We start from the raw sequence: 16503 nt of genomic DNA on the forward strand, positions 1-16503 counted from the left end.
AGAAACTCGGGGAAGGCAAAGAGGAAGTTATGTAAGTGTTTTAGGGTATTGTCTTCCCTTCTAATGGGATACGTGCCGGAGTGACAGGTGCTTGGCGTGAAAGCCAATTTTAATTTCTACGAAAGTTTGGAGCGGATGATAAAAATGTTAATCCACTTTCCCACCAGAAAGTAATGGGACGTAGTTTTCTCTTGATGTTCCTCAATTTTGGACGCGCCAGAAATCCAATGGTAACGAGAATAAATCGATATAAAAGTGGAATTGTGGTCTCCCAAAATCTAGCCAGACAATCTCTAAAGTTCCGATAAATATCTTATATGTTTTCTTCTACCGATGCGGCATCCTATCCTTCCCTCCCCTGCCTATTCCCTCCTCTCCCCTCCCCTGCCCATTTCTTTCACCCAAGTTTCCCCCCCCCCCCAAATTTCTCCACCTGTGTAGGAAACTGCGGCAAATCAACTCTGGTACAAAAATGTTTCTGGTTTCGTCCCGCAAATCTGGTAACATCTCTATTTTTGCTAGCCCGTGCGTGAAATGACTGACAACTGAGAAAAGGGTTGAAGTTGGGAGAAAAAAAGACAAGGCTAAGACTAACTTATTTGAAAAACGCAGTAAATTACTCTGTTTCTATTTACATATAACACTGAACAAATTAAGACACTCAATGCAAAGTGCAAACTACCTTACGTCACTTGACACAAAAAGTCAAAACAAGGCAAAGCGAGAAAACAATAAGACCCGTGTCAGTGGCTCCCTCGCTGATGTGTCTTCTGTTTTGACTTCAAAATGACAGAAATGGTTTCTACAGAAATGGTACAACAGATGTGCTAATGGTCAGCAACGTTTATTTAGGAACGAGACCATTGTGTTTGAAATCTTCTTTGCAAACAATAGCCTCTGAACTGAGTTGTTTACATCAGTAGGACGTATACTATCTTATGCATGCACAGTTTTGTGACACAAGTATTTCTCTGCAAGAGTTCGCCACCAGGAAAAAGTTACAACTGTTTAGTCCTGCTTGAAAGCGTCCAGTTATCATCAATCGCTTCGTCAATTGTAAATCAGAGAAAAATGAGACGGTGAAATTGTTACATTATTCTACCGCAAGAAGAGTTGTAAAAGTTTACGGGTTTTGTAATCAAGTGCCTCACAGTCTTGGATTTGCAAGTGTTTATCTGGTACCGGCTGGTTTAGACTTAAATGAATTTTTAGTCGTAGTTGCCGAGGTTTATGTAGAACAAGGAGATGGTTGGTTAACTCCATGAACTTCTAGAAAGGATTCTCATTAACGCCGCCACGGGATACTACAGTTTAACCGACGGGACAAATTATGGATCGAATAGGACCAATTCTAACTTCTTTGTTGGGGCCGGACAAGACAGAAGGCAGTCGTGGCAACGCGTAGCGTCTTAAAGATCTAAAGCAAATATTCCTTTCAATTCGACGAAATCTTCATCAACGTGAACTCATTCCAAAGTCGTACTTACAAAGCTGTCGTTAGAAATGATGAATTCTAAACAGCTTTTGCTTGAGTTAAAGTAGGTTTTAAGTTCTGTGCTAAATTGAAGAGGCTGTCTACTCCCGATAATTGGGATCAGTCCAGTCAAGCTCGGTTTTTTTTTAACATTATCAAAGATGCCAATTTCTTCTTATCATGGATTGAGGAAGAATTCTGTCCCGGCGACGCCGTGGAACAGCACAAGAAGTTCACCTCATAAAAACCTTTCTCGTAATAACTCAACGTCTTACAACTCAAACAAAAGACTCCTTGGTTTGCCAAGATTATGGAGCCACGAGGAAAATGTGATAGACGACGAACAAGGCCACGGAGATAAATATTCCAAGAGTTGTCCTTCCTCAATTGTTCATAGTTCAAGAATATCTTCGGTCAGCTCTCGACCTAGAAGCGCTCGTTTGGCGGCTGATAGAAGACTAAAAAGACGAGATACATTTCCAAAGTTTACAAGCGAATTTCATCGCATTGAAAGTCGGGAATATAGAAGAAGCAAGAGTGATCCATCAATTCTTGCTGAGAAGAAGCGAAGGAAAAGTAGTAGTTTTTCGAGTCCAAAAAGGCCATCAACTTTATGGACTGTGGGTAAGAGGCAAGAAAAACCTAATTCGTCCTCGACATGCAGAAAAAAGGTAGGAAGTCGGTTTACCATTTGCGCCGTAAGAGAGAGAGAGAGAGAGAATAAACTATCGCTCAACCGGGGATCGGTGGATGTAGTCAGTCAATGGCGGGTTCGAGATCTTTTGTATAGAGAGCAATCTCTCGATATTTTTTGATGATTCTAATGCTTTATCCGAGATCATCAGCCAGTTGGGTGACAATTTTACGTTACCTGAGTACTTAATAAAATCATTACGGTAACGTTTACTCGACTTTTATTTCAAGGTGTTAACTTCTCATAGGTGCAAGCGATGGGCATAAAAGCCTTCCAAACTAAACAATAACTTATATGATTACATTAAACTAAAAGTACTCATGCTTTTATTTTTTATCCAAACCGAAGCGCATTAAGGTCAAAACAATATTATCGCTCAATTTAAACTGAAGAAATGCAAACATTCATCCGATTAATTAGTCACTCACCCGTGATTAATTGATTATACCTTTTGATTCATTATGTAAATCCTGCTATATTCATTTCAGAATATTGTAATTCCAGTAGCCGGTTACGCATAAACCGTTACTGTCTTTCGGCAAATCTTGCAGAGCAATGAGCTCAAACTGGGTCGTTTTGGCAAATTTCCACTCAAAAACGGATTCCAGGAGGCATTGTTCCCTTTTTGCTCCTCCATCACTCCTGATTTATTTTGCCAAATTTAATTTCGAGTCATTGATTCTGACACAATGGCCAATTGGTTTTACGCAAAGCTAAGGAAATAAATCAATGAAAAAATAATGGCAATGACTAAAGGAAGAGTTCGCAGTCATGTAACTCGCTATTAATTAATTTTTCTTTTAAAACAAATTGAATTTTTCTTTAAAAAATTTACCAGGAAGATAAATGGCCTTTGACAACTCATTCGCCGTGCATTTGAGATCTTGGGTGCAAGGAAACCACGTTTTTTACATGGAAAGCGTATGGTTTATCTTTTGTTTTGATCATTTAAAAATATACTGCTTTGTTGTGTGTGTAGGGCCCTTGACTCAAGGGCTCAATAGACTCTGGACGCCAGGAACAAAGGGGTCATCCAGACCCTTACCACACCCTTTTGTTTTGCTTGCATAACTTAGGATTCCAGAGATATCTCTATTAAGTGAATATTGGCTCGATCTAATGAAAAAGTTGTTTTCCTCGGAGATAAGTGCTACACTTTATCAATGCTGTGGCATATGTCAGCTTCGGTCAAAGTCAATGATAATACATTCCTTATGCGAAGCCATCTAACTGCAGTCGTGCGATACATAGCAAGATAGGTCTCTGAGAGATAATTATCTTTAATTTTAACAAAGCTGCGTCAAAAAAAAAAAAAAAAAAAGAGAAAAAAATCAAGGACTATATCGGTAATCCTCTGTTTTTTTAGGCTGAAGAATAACATCACAACAATGAATTTTCCAACTTGTAAGGAGCAGTTTTGTTTTTAACTTCCATTCTACTGTCAGTGGTAAAAAGGTTAAGAGTCTCTTTTCAAAATATGCTTTTACTTCTGATGCGAGATAAAATGTGTGGGTAGGAGGTTATAAAAGAAAGGACATTAAAATTACTTATGCCAATTTGAACAAGAATGCTAACTATTACGAATATTCTTTTCAATAGCTTTGATCCCCCATTAATTTTGTCACAAATTAGCTATTGCCTCACATCTTATTGGTCGACAAGGTAAGCCCGTGATCTGCTCTTCGCTCTCTCGCTCACGATGAGACTTTAGGCATTCGATCAGCGTGCAAGTCATTAATCGACTGGTTTTCGGATATCCTAGCGAAACGAAGACTGTTCTCTAAAACGAATCAAATCAAACAAACGGAAGAAGAAGCGACATTATTTACGAGAGGTAGGGTTCCAATTTAATCGGTATTCCAACCTTTGCTGGTGTCGATTTCACCATTCACCGAGCGACGATATCATAATGTTCACGCCAGCAGCGGGCAAAAAATTCTGTCTGTGAGTGCATTAAGATTCTTAATCTTATTACAATATTATCGTTAAAGTTTACAACTCAGTCATTCATATCAAAAGATTTCCCTGCGGGATTCGTGTTCAAAACCAGTAGCTTGCATATTTCCCTTCATCAAAACACATTGATTGGCGAAGCGTGCAGTTAGAAATTTGTTGGTGTTAAAGACACACGAACAGAATTCTGTTTCAAACCATTTTGTTCATATTAATGTATTCTTTTCTAACGTGATAAGAAAGCGTTTTCAAGTGGAAAATTTGAACTTAGATGAAAACTCTCGGAGTAAACTACAGAATTAACGATGTGCGAGCGAATTTGGTAAGTCCGTCAACCATGTCATTTAATGGTACTTTCTCTCCTTCATTTTAAATTCACGCCAACGAGGTTACATCAGCTTTTGTTAGTGTCCAGGGCCAATAATTACTTCAAGGATTGCCGTAGTTTGATTCTATTTACGTGTCTTTCCATTCTCTTTCCCCTATTTGACACAGGTCAAGAGGAGGGACTTATTCAAACTTCAACTTGTAAAAGTTATTTCTTTCAGTTGCCAATCTGTGTTGTGATGAAAATGCAGTTTGATATTTACCTCCAAGTATGTTTAGATTTTGGAACGAAAATTTATTGTTTTAGGCACGCTTCGACACTTGGACACACACGAAAGATGGACGTTGCTATAGCGAAAATGTCGATATTATTGACTTGCTCATAAGTCACGTTTATTCAGCATTTGTTTTTGTGTCACATCGTCTTTCAATTTTCATTTTCTGTTGATTAGCAAGCGTAGAAAAAATGTTCTTTTTGTTCCTCTTATATAGGTCAACAATAGCGTCACTCCATCTTCTTTATCCTCGCCCGACGGGAGTTTAAATGGCGGATTGTCGAAGAAGCGCCCAAATCAAGGAGATAGGGTCGTATGCATACTAAATAAGAAACCTCAACTTGGCCTCCTGAAATATATAGGGAGAACACATTTTGCCGAGGGCGAATGGTGTGGGATTGTGTTAGACGAAGCCTGTGGCAAAAACGACGGTTGTGTTCGTGGAGTGCGTTATTTTCGATGCAAGAATAAACACGGGATATTTGTACATTCGCACAAAGTTAGAACTGCCGATGACATTACACTGTCGCGATTAAACCTGATAGAAAGCCCTTGCAGTCCACAATTACCGGAAAAGAAGAATAAAAAAGGTAATCAGAGCGAGCAAAGCATGTCTTCTGGTGATGTGAAAGTAATGCGCACAAATAATTGCGGGGTTTCTAAACAGGGAGACATTAACAAGCCGATGAAACAAACGAGAAGACACCGGTCTGTCTCTTTGGATCGATATCTGTTCCTAAAAGCCAAGCAACTGGCGAAGGGTTTAAATATATTTTTACACAATGCGGAAAAGAGCGGGAAAAGGAACACCTGGGAACAGAATTGTGTTAATCGCTCGCGTTCGATGCCTAAAATTTTCAAGGAAAATTTCCCTGACTCAAACGAGTATTACTTGAGCAGTGACATGGGTGATTTGGAGAATAATGTTTGGAACGAGAAAACGGCATTTGATGCTGTGAATAAAGAACACATCTCGGTTGGAGATGATCCCAATAAGCCTTTAAAGATGACAGGTGTTCTTGACTTGCCAAGAGATGGAATAAATAATTTAGCAGGAGATCTTCAGGGAACTCTTTTTGCACAGTCTTCATTGGAGAATTCCTCAAATGAACAGAATGGTGTTCAACCAAGTAAAGATAACATTTCTACCAACGGAGAGAAAATTGCCCTTCACAAGAAAGTGGGACATGCTGTTTCCTTGGACACTCATTTCATGATCCAGAAAGGACACTTAACTATAACATCAAATTCTGAGAACAGTGAATACACATGTGCATCCCATCTCTCTGCCAAAGAGGATCCCTTTATTCAAGGAAGATATTGCAGCTGTCCAAGCCTGGACTGTGCTGATCATTTTTCAGAAGCTATAACAGCCTGCCTGGATTTGGGGCGAAGAGAAAGGCCTATCATTCCTGAAGTTGAGAATGAGAATAGAAGCGAAACTGGCAATTCTGCTAAGCTACTAGGCAAAGACCAAACTCAACAGAAACATCCTCATGCGCAATCTGACACACTGCGGAAAATGTCTGACAGCAATGAATTGGTGAATGGGGAATCTCTGATTTGTAGAGATACTGAATCAACACAGTTGAGAAGTTGGCCTTGTTTGACATCAACTCCTAAAAAACCTCTGAGGAGATGTAGCAGTAGCAGTGATATTAACAATGAAAGTACCCTCAATAGAAGTGGAGATTATGATGTGGTGTTTGATGACGATATTCTGTCGATATTGGCACCTGTTAAGCCAATACCTAATAATACAGTGAAAAGGCCCCTTGTTCTAACTTGTGTTGACAGTTTGTCACAAGCCAGTGTTATCAAGGCTGCTAACAAAACAATTAAATCCCAAGATCAAGTGGTAGATACAGGTTCTAACTACACAGATAGTCTCTCCGGATCACAAGCCTCATTGTCATCGACTGGAACAAGTGACGGCAAAGGAAAAAAGATGTCTGCAACAAAGAGAATCCCTAGCTCTCTCAAAGCTCCGAAGTCCAAAGCAACATCAATACCAACAAGAGGTAACAGCACATCAAAAACAACACAACAGAAGCAGTCTAGGCTAGAACAAATACGTCAACAGCAAAATAAAAAAGTTAACTTATCATCTGAGGGTAAATTTTCAAACAGAACTGGGCCTAATACAGGACACAAGCAGGAAGTTAAAATACAGAAACGACACACTCTGGCTACAATACCTGACCCGAAATCATTTGTACCTCGTCCAACAGTCAGTAAAAGACCAATAAGTGGTGATGTCATAGAGCATTCACCCAAAGAGGAATCTAAAACCTCAAAACTTCCTGTTAAGAAGCTAAGCACACCATCACAGATTTCAAAACCAGCAGCAGCTGCCAAACTGGAAAAGAAAACAGACAGTGCCGCTGTTCAGACACGGCATAATACTGTAGGAAGTCGACCGCCAGTAACCCCTGCTGTGAAGAGAGAATCTGGCTTGGCTAGGTCAGATTCAAGTGCACGGAAACCTAGCAGGACAGCCCTTCCACAGAAGACTACAGGCAAAGAGAAAGTAATGGCTATTAATGGTGGACAGAAGTCTATAAGAGAACAAACTCCAGGGTCACTTCAAGGATCAAAAGGGTCATGTACAACAGTTGGGTCAAAACTGCAAACATCAAATGTGAGGAGATCTCACAGTTCTACTAAAGGTAAATATCTCTAATAATAATATATATCTAGTGCCACTTATGATGATGATGATGATATTGATGATATGATAAATCTCAATTTTAATTTAAAATTCATGTGTTTGAATTGGTAATTAATGTAGATCTGTTCTTTTTCCTCTAACCTGGCCTGATCTCTTGGAGTTTTAGGTTTTTTGTCGAAAAAAAAAAAAACAAAAAAAGAAAACAGGCATTACTGTGTTAATGGAACACAATGCATGTTAAGTTATATCAAATAGGTCTATGAAATTTATGTTCAATCATGTTCCTGAGACATCATGTTGGTATTACAGCTATTAAGACTTTGTTAAACTGTTTATGCATAATTTTACCCCAGTGTAATGTTTGGTTTAATGTCAATTTTGCCAACGTTAACAGTATAAACCTTAAATGGAATTTTAAAAATTTTTTGAAATTACCAAAACTTGCCTGGAATTTTTGTTCAACAAAAAAATACAGAATGTAGCTTATGAGTATTAACCAATAAATATGTCTAGTGTCATTTGCAACAGTTCCTTTCATGTGGAAAAAAGGTTTCTCTACATTTAAGCAAAATATTTGCAAATCTGATATTTTCTTTGATTATAAACAGTTGATGTACCTTTTAAAAGTGGAGTATTTGAAGATAAAGCAGTACAGCATGATAGTGGAACAAAAATTTTTTGTACAGACTGGAAATGAAGTAGCAGAATTTTTAAAGCTAATCAAGGGAAGTAAAGCATTATTCACCAAAGAACACATTTTATGGAAATTTATTAAGCATTTCCACATATTGCATTCTTCTGAACCATATATAATTAATATTTGGTTAACATCTCATGTATAAATAATATTCCAGACAGAATGAATGGATGACATTTCATTCACTAATGGACTCAAACATTGTTGAACAAAAAATTATTTCCATTTCTTTGACACATATTTTATTTGAGTTACAATGTCTTAGAAAGGATATGAGAGACTTGGAGTGTTTTCTTGTAAAGTATTTTCGTAAAAGAAGAGAAGAGAAATCTGATTTAAGCAAAGCCAAAAGCGAGCCAAATGTTGCTTGTACAGGTAACTATATGGCGTAAATATGTGATATCTCCTGAGAAACAGCTTGACTGTTCTCCATCAGTTTTTTCCTTCTTTGAACTTAAGGTTTATTTTTGTGAGAGTTAAAAAGGTTTGGTCTGTTTTACAAAAAGTAGAGATGAACAGATGCAATTTTATGAGAAGGATTTGGTCAAGTGAAATAATTTGGTGAATGCTCTTCTATCTCACTTGACTTCTCATGTTTGTTTCATTTAATTAAATTTAGCAGCATAATGTTCTCAATCATGTTCATCCGTGGCTCTCAAGCTTTAAGGTGAAGGGCATAAAGTATATATTTTATCGTTAATGGGAAAATGTGTAATTTGATATAAGTAATTTTTTAATTTTTTTAATTAATAGCTTTCAGGCCTGTGGGGTAACTGAAAAAAAAACTAACCTGATGTCAAGCGAAAATCTAGTTGAAAGATTATGTGGCTCATTTAAAATCAAAGATGGTCAGAAATGCCTTTGCATGCTTGCTCTTATTTTGGTTCGAATTTCAATTCACATGTTTTTTTTTCTTAGGCAAGGGAATACTTTGTCTAGTTCTCAATTTTAAGAGGCCCCCTAAATTTATTTATATTTTATCTATTAATTAGTTTGTTCTGCTGCATTTGTTTGTTTTGCAGAGAAAACACAGGCACCCTCAAAAGCAGTCAACAGACAGTCAGCATCAGCCTCATCCAATAAAAAGCCCCTGCAAGTTGTAAAACAACATACAAAACAAACTCCAGCAAGTCAAAAGCAGGGGTCCTCAAAACTGCCCAGAAAGATTTCAGGACAGCTTAGCAATGCTAGCGACAGTGTATCGGTAACAAGCAGCATCAGAGACCAAGATCACCTAGATGACTTCATTGATTCTGAGGGTGATACGGTATCTGTCCACTCTGACACTTTCAGCCATAGTGCAAGAGATTTCTCAAGCAGAAATTCACAGCAAGACAACTTTTCTCTTGAGGGAGACACTGCTTTGCACAACTTAGATGAAAATGATGGTTCTACAACAATGGTACTTGCCAGTTCTCCACTAGAAGTACCCTGCAGAACAATGCCACCGGATATTTTAAGTGAGACACCATACCTGATAAAGCATTCTGTTGGAATTCAGGTGGAGGATACAAGTCATTTAAAAGCTATTGAGGATGTCAAGGAGAAAGCACAGCATCTCAGTGAGCTTTTGAAACACAGGACGGATCTCTGCAGCCAGCTAAAGGATCAAATTGACAACAATAGTAATGACTTTGTGGCAGCATCTCTCCTGATTCTGACTACTTCACGTAAGGTGAGAAATCTTGCACCACTGATGTGGGCATAAAGAATTCATATCATAAACTGTAGATGGGACTTGGGGCTAGGAACATGTTTTATAGTTTGAAGTGGATGGGAGATGTGGGGTAGAAAGATAAGAAAAGGGCTAAAAGCAGGTACTCCGAGGGAAAGGAACAAGAGACAAAGTTCATGGCCATCATTGATTGGCATTGCTTTGCAAAAAGGAGTAGTAGGTAGTGAGTCCAAGGTGGGAAAGCCCAGAAGGGGACTGTAAAGATAGGCAAGATTCTCACACCCCCCTGACTCCCCTTCCCACCCCCTTTGATGTATAGTAACAAAAGCTTTAGCCAACTATTGTAAATTACGTGATTCTTAATAATATTAAGAGTCATCCAGATAGATATGTGTGAAGTAAGGTGTCAGTGCTATTGAAGATATTGTCTGGGAGGGGAGTCCAATTAGGTGGATGCAATTATAGAGGGTGGTTCTCTAGAAAAAAAGCTTGGTATATCTTTGTTAAAGTCCTAATTCAAGGCATTTTATTTCAAATCCACAGCTGGTTTGGTGTCAAAAGTACAGCAATCAGCTCCAAAGGAAAATTGAATCAACTTTTCAGGAGATGAAAGTCATTCAGGAGAAACTTGGTATGTCTACGTCAACTCAGCTTCTTGATACAGCTGGTCAACCAGCATATTATTTCTGTTCTACTATAAATGCTTAGAAATTCCTGTCTTGCAGTTGAAGAGGAAGCAAATGGTGTCAAGCTACAAGAAGAGATGATGTACCAGAGAAGTGAACATGCAGTTGCTATTGAAACCTTAAAGGCCGACTATGAAAACCTGCTAGAGGAGACAAGCTCAGAGCTCAAGCGTAAACACGAGGGAGAAATTCAGTTAGGTAAAATAGATCAATCATTAGCAATTGATCGTCAATTTTATTAACTATTGAAATGATCATTTTGTAAGTTGTGTTGCCCTTATCTTCCAGCTATTGAAACTCACAGATCACAAGTACATGAAATGAAGGAAGAGCAGGAGAAACAGGTAAGTTAACCCTTTACACAACCCTAACATTAGTATGTATCTTCTCCATACTGTTCTCTATTTTGTTTCTTAAGGTGCTGACAAGGAGAATTTGTTTGACAACCAAAAGTTTCTTTAGTTGGTGATCATTTCCTTTTTTCTCATGACTGTGATGTGTGATTCAGGGGTGATAAAAAAAAAAATAAATGTAAGGAGAAGTGAGATGCTAGTCACTCTCAGGTGTTAACCTTTCACTCCCAAGATCTGATTAGAAATTCTCCTTACTGTCTATGATACAATTGTTACGATCTTAGTGTGGAGAATTTGGTCGTGGATTAACTAAAACTTCCCTAATTGATGATTTTCTTTATTCTCATCACTTGTCTGCTTGATATTGTATTGATATTGTAAGGAGAAATACTGTCTTGGTCACTTGTGGGAGTTGAAGGGTTATTTTTAAGGACTAACTGTGTAACTTTTAGGCTTTATAAAATTGATTTAGTTTTGTCTGGGATCTCAAAAGTTTGCACTGTGGTTTTAAAATCTAGATTCTGTTAGATGTCCAAAACTTGACTTCCTGCTTTTCTCTGAATAGGTGGCACAAATGAGGAAGACTCATGATGAACTCGTAGCATCCTTAAAGGACAAGCATCAAGATGAAATTGCTGACTTAGATAGCAAACACTCTAGTGCAGTTGATGGTAAGTCAGTTGTAGCTGCGTGGTAACAGTTATTATAGTCAAATAAATGGAACTCCTGCAATGGCAACTCAGTTCCCATGATCTGAGGTATAATTTTCCTTTCCCAGGTGATTACCAGTAGGGGTGTTCCAGAGGTATCTTTATCTGGTAAAATTTTGAATGTTAAATCATCAGGAAATTCTATTTCCAATACATGTTTCATGTTTGTAAACATATTTCATGTTTGTAAACATATTTCATGTTTGTAAATTTATTTCATGTTTGTAAATTTATTTCATGTTTGTAAACATATTTCATGTTTGTAAACATATTTCATGTTTGTAAACATATTTCATGCCTTACTTATTTACATGGAGATGTTTCTCATTTGCATCAGACAATTGCTAGGCTAGAATGAAACAACTGTGTAGTTATGTATTCTAGATGTTCTTCAAGTTGGATTTACAAATATAATCAATTGAATATTACTGTTCTAACTACTGTATGTAATGTTTTTTTTTCTAGAGCTTGTTGAGGAACACCAAGTGGAAATAGAAACCATCAAAGCAGATTATGAAGAACAGCAGTCAGAAATGAAGGTAATCAGGGAGTATGATTTTATTGTCCAGGCTCTCATTTTTCTGTTAGTGAATTTATAACATCATGTATAACATCCACACATTATCCAACAAAAAGGCAAATGAGAATACTCAAACTTATCAAGTAGAAGTTGTTATCTTGAACTAACACCAAACACTCGCAACTGATTAACAAGGAAATGTGTACCAAATATGGAGAATAGGAAATAAGATCTTGGCACTTAAAAGGGTTAAGAGTTTGTCATTTAATCTTAAAATATCGCTTCAGTCTATGTGAGTCTCCTTCTTGAGAGTGTTGACAGTGGCTGTATATTGTAACAGCAAGTGTATTATCTTCTGATCCCTTTTTTTTTTTTTTTTTTTTAGGAAAAATATGACAAGCTACTGAGTGAGCATGGTTCATTGAACAGAAAATTTCAGCAGCTTCAGGATGATAATCAAAGGGATATTGAGACCCGAATACAGGTAAACATGTTTGATATTTTCACTAAAAACTTGTTCTCTTCCATTTCATTGGTTATGATTAGTATTGGTGATGTTTGTGGCTTTTTCTTTCAAATTTCAGGAAGCCATCAAAAAGTATGAGTCTTTGCCAGCTGAACTTGAAAGCTTAAAAGCCGTGCTGGAAATGAAGAACGAAGAGATAAGGCAGTTGAGGAAGGAGAAAATGGAGAAGCATCTGGAGGTATATATGTACTTACTATCCTATAATCCAGAAGAGTGAGACAGAGCTGAATAATGAAATGCTATGTCAGTGAGTTGCGGTCAACAATGCGGGTTCAAGTGTCCTAGTTCTAAAATTTTGCAAAATTAGCAGAAAATAATAAGGGCTGACTTTTAAAACTGAGGAACTCTGTTTTTGTCAAAGGCATTTTCCTATTTCCAGAGGTTTTAAGGAGAAAATTAATTTTTGAAAATTTTTAGGGGGTGTACCAATTTTTTGCAGGTTGTTCTGTAAAAGAAAAGCAGCAAGGAAAATGACACCTCCAAGCAACGGAATAGGAAATAATTAATGCGAACAACTCAAAATCCGTGCTTCCACAGCAAAATCTAGCACATGCGTGTACGTTATTCAGCTCTGTTGAAGAGTGATTATCATCTGATTTCCCTCTACAGTAATACTACTGTAACTGTAGTTATTTATTAACAACATGTATGCGGATAAAGGAACTGATGGCCAACCTACGAAGCTTTGATTGTTGAATGAATACTCTTTATCATGCATTATCAAAGGAAATGCAGAAGAGCATGGCGAATATGGATACAAATTTGGGATGAAGAGGGTTGGTTGTACTTTCAGAAATGTTTTTTGTGCAAAACAGAGTTCAGTATGAGTGTCAGTCCAGAAGTATGCTATGTTATAATTTTATTTATAAATTTGTTGACATGTTATGCTGCTTTAACATTTGGTTGACTTTCAGTTGGAGAAACTTGAAGATGTCAAAGCAAAAACAAAGAAACTTCAGCAAGAAAATGAGTCGTTATCTTTTGTGGTGGAGACAAAGTCAAGGTTTGAGAGGTGTGTACAATTTTTCCATGCAAGGAAGGAGCTGGGCATAATTATACTACCTCTGATCATGCATTAATGTAGTCATAAATGTCATCATAGATACTTAAAAGTATTTGGGAGAGACTAACATTGCTCATGGTCAATTATTTATGGGTGTGAGCCTGGAACAATGGGTGAATCCACACAAAGTTGTGTTATAGTTAAACTCTTTGAGACAAATATTGTGAGAGAAAAAAGTTGCAATTAACAACTTGTCTTGAAATGAATTTCCTTTGACCTGCACAGAGATGAAATTCAAGCCAAGAAATGATTCTGGCAGGTGGACTGCAGCTTTTATTAGTAATTGCAGAAAAAATAAGCCTATTAAAAGAAATTCAGGCTTTGATGGGATTACAACCTGTGCCTTCCAGACACTAGTTGAGTGCTGCTACTACCCAAGGTACATTGTACAAAGCCATAATTTGGGAATGAGGACAAGTTGCTATTTTTAGCTGCTTTTCAGTTTGAAGTCCCATCCTACAGATTAGACAGAAAAGAAAATGAAATACTGGTAGAAAGCCAAACAGACCAATTAAGGCAGACCTCAAGATAAAACTATCCTTACTGAATTTTATTTAACCTTGGAAGTTTTAAGTGAGCCCCAACTTTTTCTGGCTCACCTCCAGTCATATCAAATTTAAAAAAATCCCACGTGAACTTTCAACTTTATTTTAAATGGGCTTTCTTTCTTGAGTTTAATTCAAGATCTAGGGCTTCTTGTGTTGTGGAGGAATGCTGTGACATAATTGTTGGACATCACTTTCATTTTAGGCAACTTTCTGTTGAGCGAGACACATTAAGGAATAGTTTGGAAAGGGAGTCAGCCAAAAGCAAGAGACTTTCCTTGGAAAATGAAGAATTACAGTGGCGTCTGGTCAATAGCACGAGTCCTCCATGTACACCAACTGATGAGGGTGGTCCATTCTCAATAGCAAAACAAAATAGTAATCGCCTCTCAGCTAGTTTCCCTGATGTTGAAAGCATAGATGAATAGGAAATTAAAAGCCAATGTTTCCAGCTGAATATGTAATGTCTCAATTCATCCCAACAACTTGCTAATAGACATTATTTACTATTATACGAAAACAAGAATGTGCAACTAGGCAGGGTAGAAAATGTCAAAGAAAGTAAGTTATTGCTTTGCCTCTCATTCTTCCATCCAGTACTGCAATGGCACGGAGATAGATGAATATTAATATGTAAATGTCTATTAAAAAAAAAGAGAAATAAGATTTTCATTCTCCCATGTGAGAGCTTTGATGGAGCCAACAGTTATCATGATTTAGTGGTAGCTTATCAATGTAGATCTTCTTTTTTTTCAGATTAACACTAAAAAATAATTCAAATTAGTAAGAATTGGTTTGTCAAAGACTGAGTTCCTGATATACCACTCTTTTTAATGTTCAATTATGAGACACTTGTTAGTTCTCTCTATCTCCATGCATCTCCTTGTGTGGGAAAATCCTTACTTTTGTCTGCTAAGGGAACTCGACACCTTGCTACTAATGATGTGTGCAATTTTTATTAACATTTTTATTTTTTATGTCATATAGCATCTGGCTTTAGTATTATTGTTGTGATTGTTCTTTGAAATATCAGTTCATTGAAGAAATGTTTTGTTTTTTGTAGTAAGTACTTAAGTTATTATTTCTTAAATACATCATATCACTTGTCTTTTGGAATCTAGGAAGAACTTGTGTCATATTTGCAAGAGAAGATTATTGATCATGGAAATATGATCTTTGCAAAGTTGCAAAGTCGTAGAAGACTTAATGACATTTGAAACATCTGTGTTCTTCAGCAATTCTGGCGAGTGGCATTTGTGCTGGCCACTTGTTTCCTAAGTGCGTGCTACAAAGCATTAAAATACCTGTCTTGACCTGAAATAAATTATATTATTACACGACTCGGGAAGTCAGAGGGCCAATAACTAAAATCAACCAATCAAAATGCTCTATTGCTGGTCAATATTCTCTCAGTATTGGACCGGGCACTGCCCCGAATGGTCCCAAATGATACCGCACTTGTGTCCCTTTGAACTTCAGTCGTGTAATAAATCTCTTATTAACCAAGCTTGCTCGGGACCATACTGGAAGAATATCGGCCCTCGGTCTTTTTTGTATGGACTTTGCTGCGTTCGGTCCGTACTGTCGAGACCTCAGGCCGATATTCTCCCAGTACGGCCCTCACGCTTGGTTAATAAGATATATATTTGATGTATAGTATTTTGCAAGGCTGGTGTCTTAAAAGAAAATCTCTGGAGAACACTGAAGTGTAAGCAAGTATTTTATCATCCATCATACATTATAGCCAGATAATTTGCTTAAAGTAAGTTAATTGTATTTTATTCTTGTGGAATGCTTGTGTTTATTACAAATTAAAAGGATTTATTTTTTCAATATTATCATCAAATTCTAATTTAAAGTGGTGCATTACATGCATATGACTGTTTTCAATTATGTCATTTTAACAATTTGAATGAGTAGTACAAATTTTGGCCATGACATGTACTTTAAGACATGTTTATGGATGTAATGAAATGCCACAATCTCAGGGCAATTGCAGAATTTGCAAGATATAAATAGTGTCAAGGTGTATATTACTTAACAATAGCGATAAATTTTCAGCAAAATGTCAAAGTTAAAGTGTCAGTTATTGAAATAAAATCATGGTGTGAAGAGTATTTCGAGTGCATTTCTATTGTTTGTAAACTGGTTCCAATGCATGTTTCATATCCAAATTCAGTTGATTTGTACCTAGGGGGCCTATTTACTTCAGGTACTTTGGGGAGTGGTATATTTTAAGAGGGGGGGGGGGCTTATTGAATTAGCTCAATGTTTCCTACCAGGATACCATAGGATATACTGTATTTATTCAAAAATTGTTCTGATTTTACATTT

General features: G+C 37.1%; 1 protein-coding gene across 3 annotated transcripts; it reads left to right on the forward strand.

Moving 5' to 3' along the window:
- Positions 1 to 998: 998 nt before the first annotated feature.
- Positions 999 to 16286, forward strand: LOC111346235 (uncharacterized). 3 transcript variants are annotated; one of them, XM_022953534.2, is made up of 12 exons: positions 999 to 2145; positions 4941 to 7392; positions 9114 to 9766; positions 10310 to 10397; positions 10492 to 10650; positions 10741 to 10796; positions 11371 to 11476; positions 11981 to 12054; positions 12421 to 12519; positions 12620 to 12739; positions 13476 to 13573; positions 14375 to 16286. In XM_022953534.2, the coding sequence occupies exons 1-12, from the start codon at positions 1636 to 1638 to the stop codon at positions 14595 to 14597; spliced, it is 4638 nt and encodes a 1545-aa protein (XP_022809269.2). In that variant the 5' UTR covers positions 999 to 1635; the 3' UTR covers positions 14598 to 16286. The 3 variants fall into 3 exon arrangements, with proteins under 3 accessions (XP_022809269.2, XP_088589088.1, XP_022809270.2); XM_088732962.1 differs by lacking the exon at positions 999 to 2145 and adding an exon at positions 4185 to 4443; XM_022953535.2 differs by lacking the exon at positions 999 to 2145 and adding an exon at positions 4489 to 4717.
- The last annotated feature ends 217 nt before the right edge of the window (positions 16287 to 16503 follow it).

This window comes from Stylophora pistillata, chromosome 9, assembly GCF_964205215.1.
Source record: "Stylophora pistillata chromosome 9, jaStyPist1.2, whole genome shotgun sequence".
Classification (NCBI taxonomy): Eukaryota; Metazoa; Cnidaria; class Anthozoa; order Scleractinia; family Pocilloporidae; genus Stylophora; species Stylophora pistillata.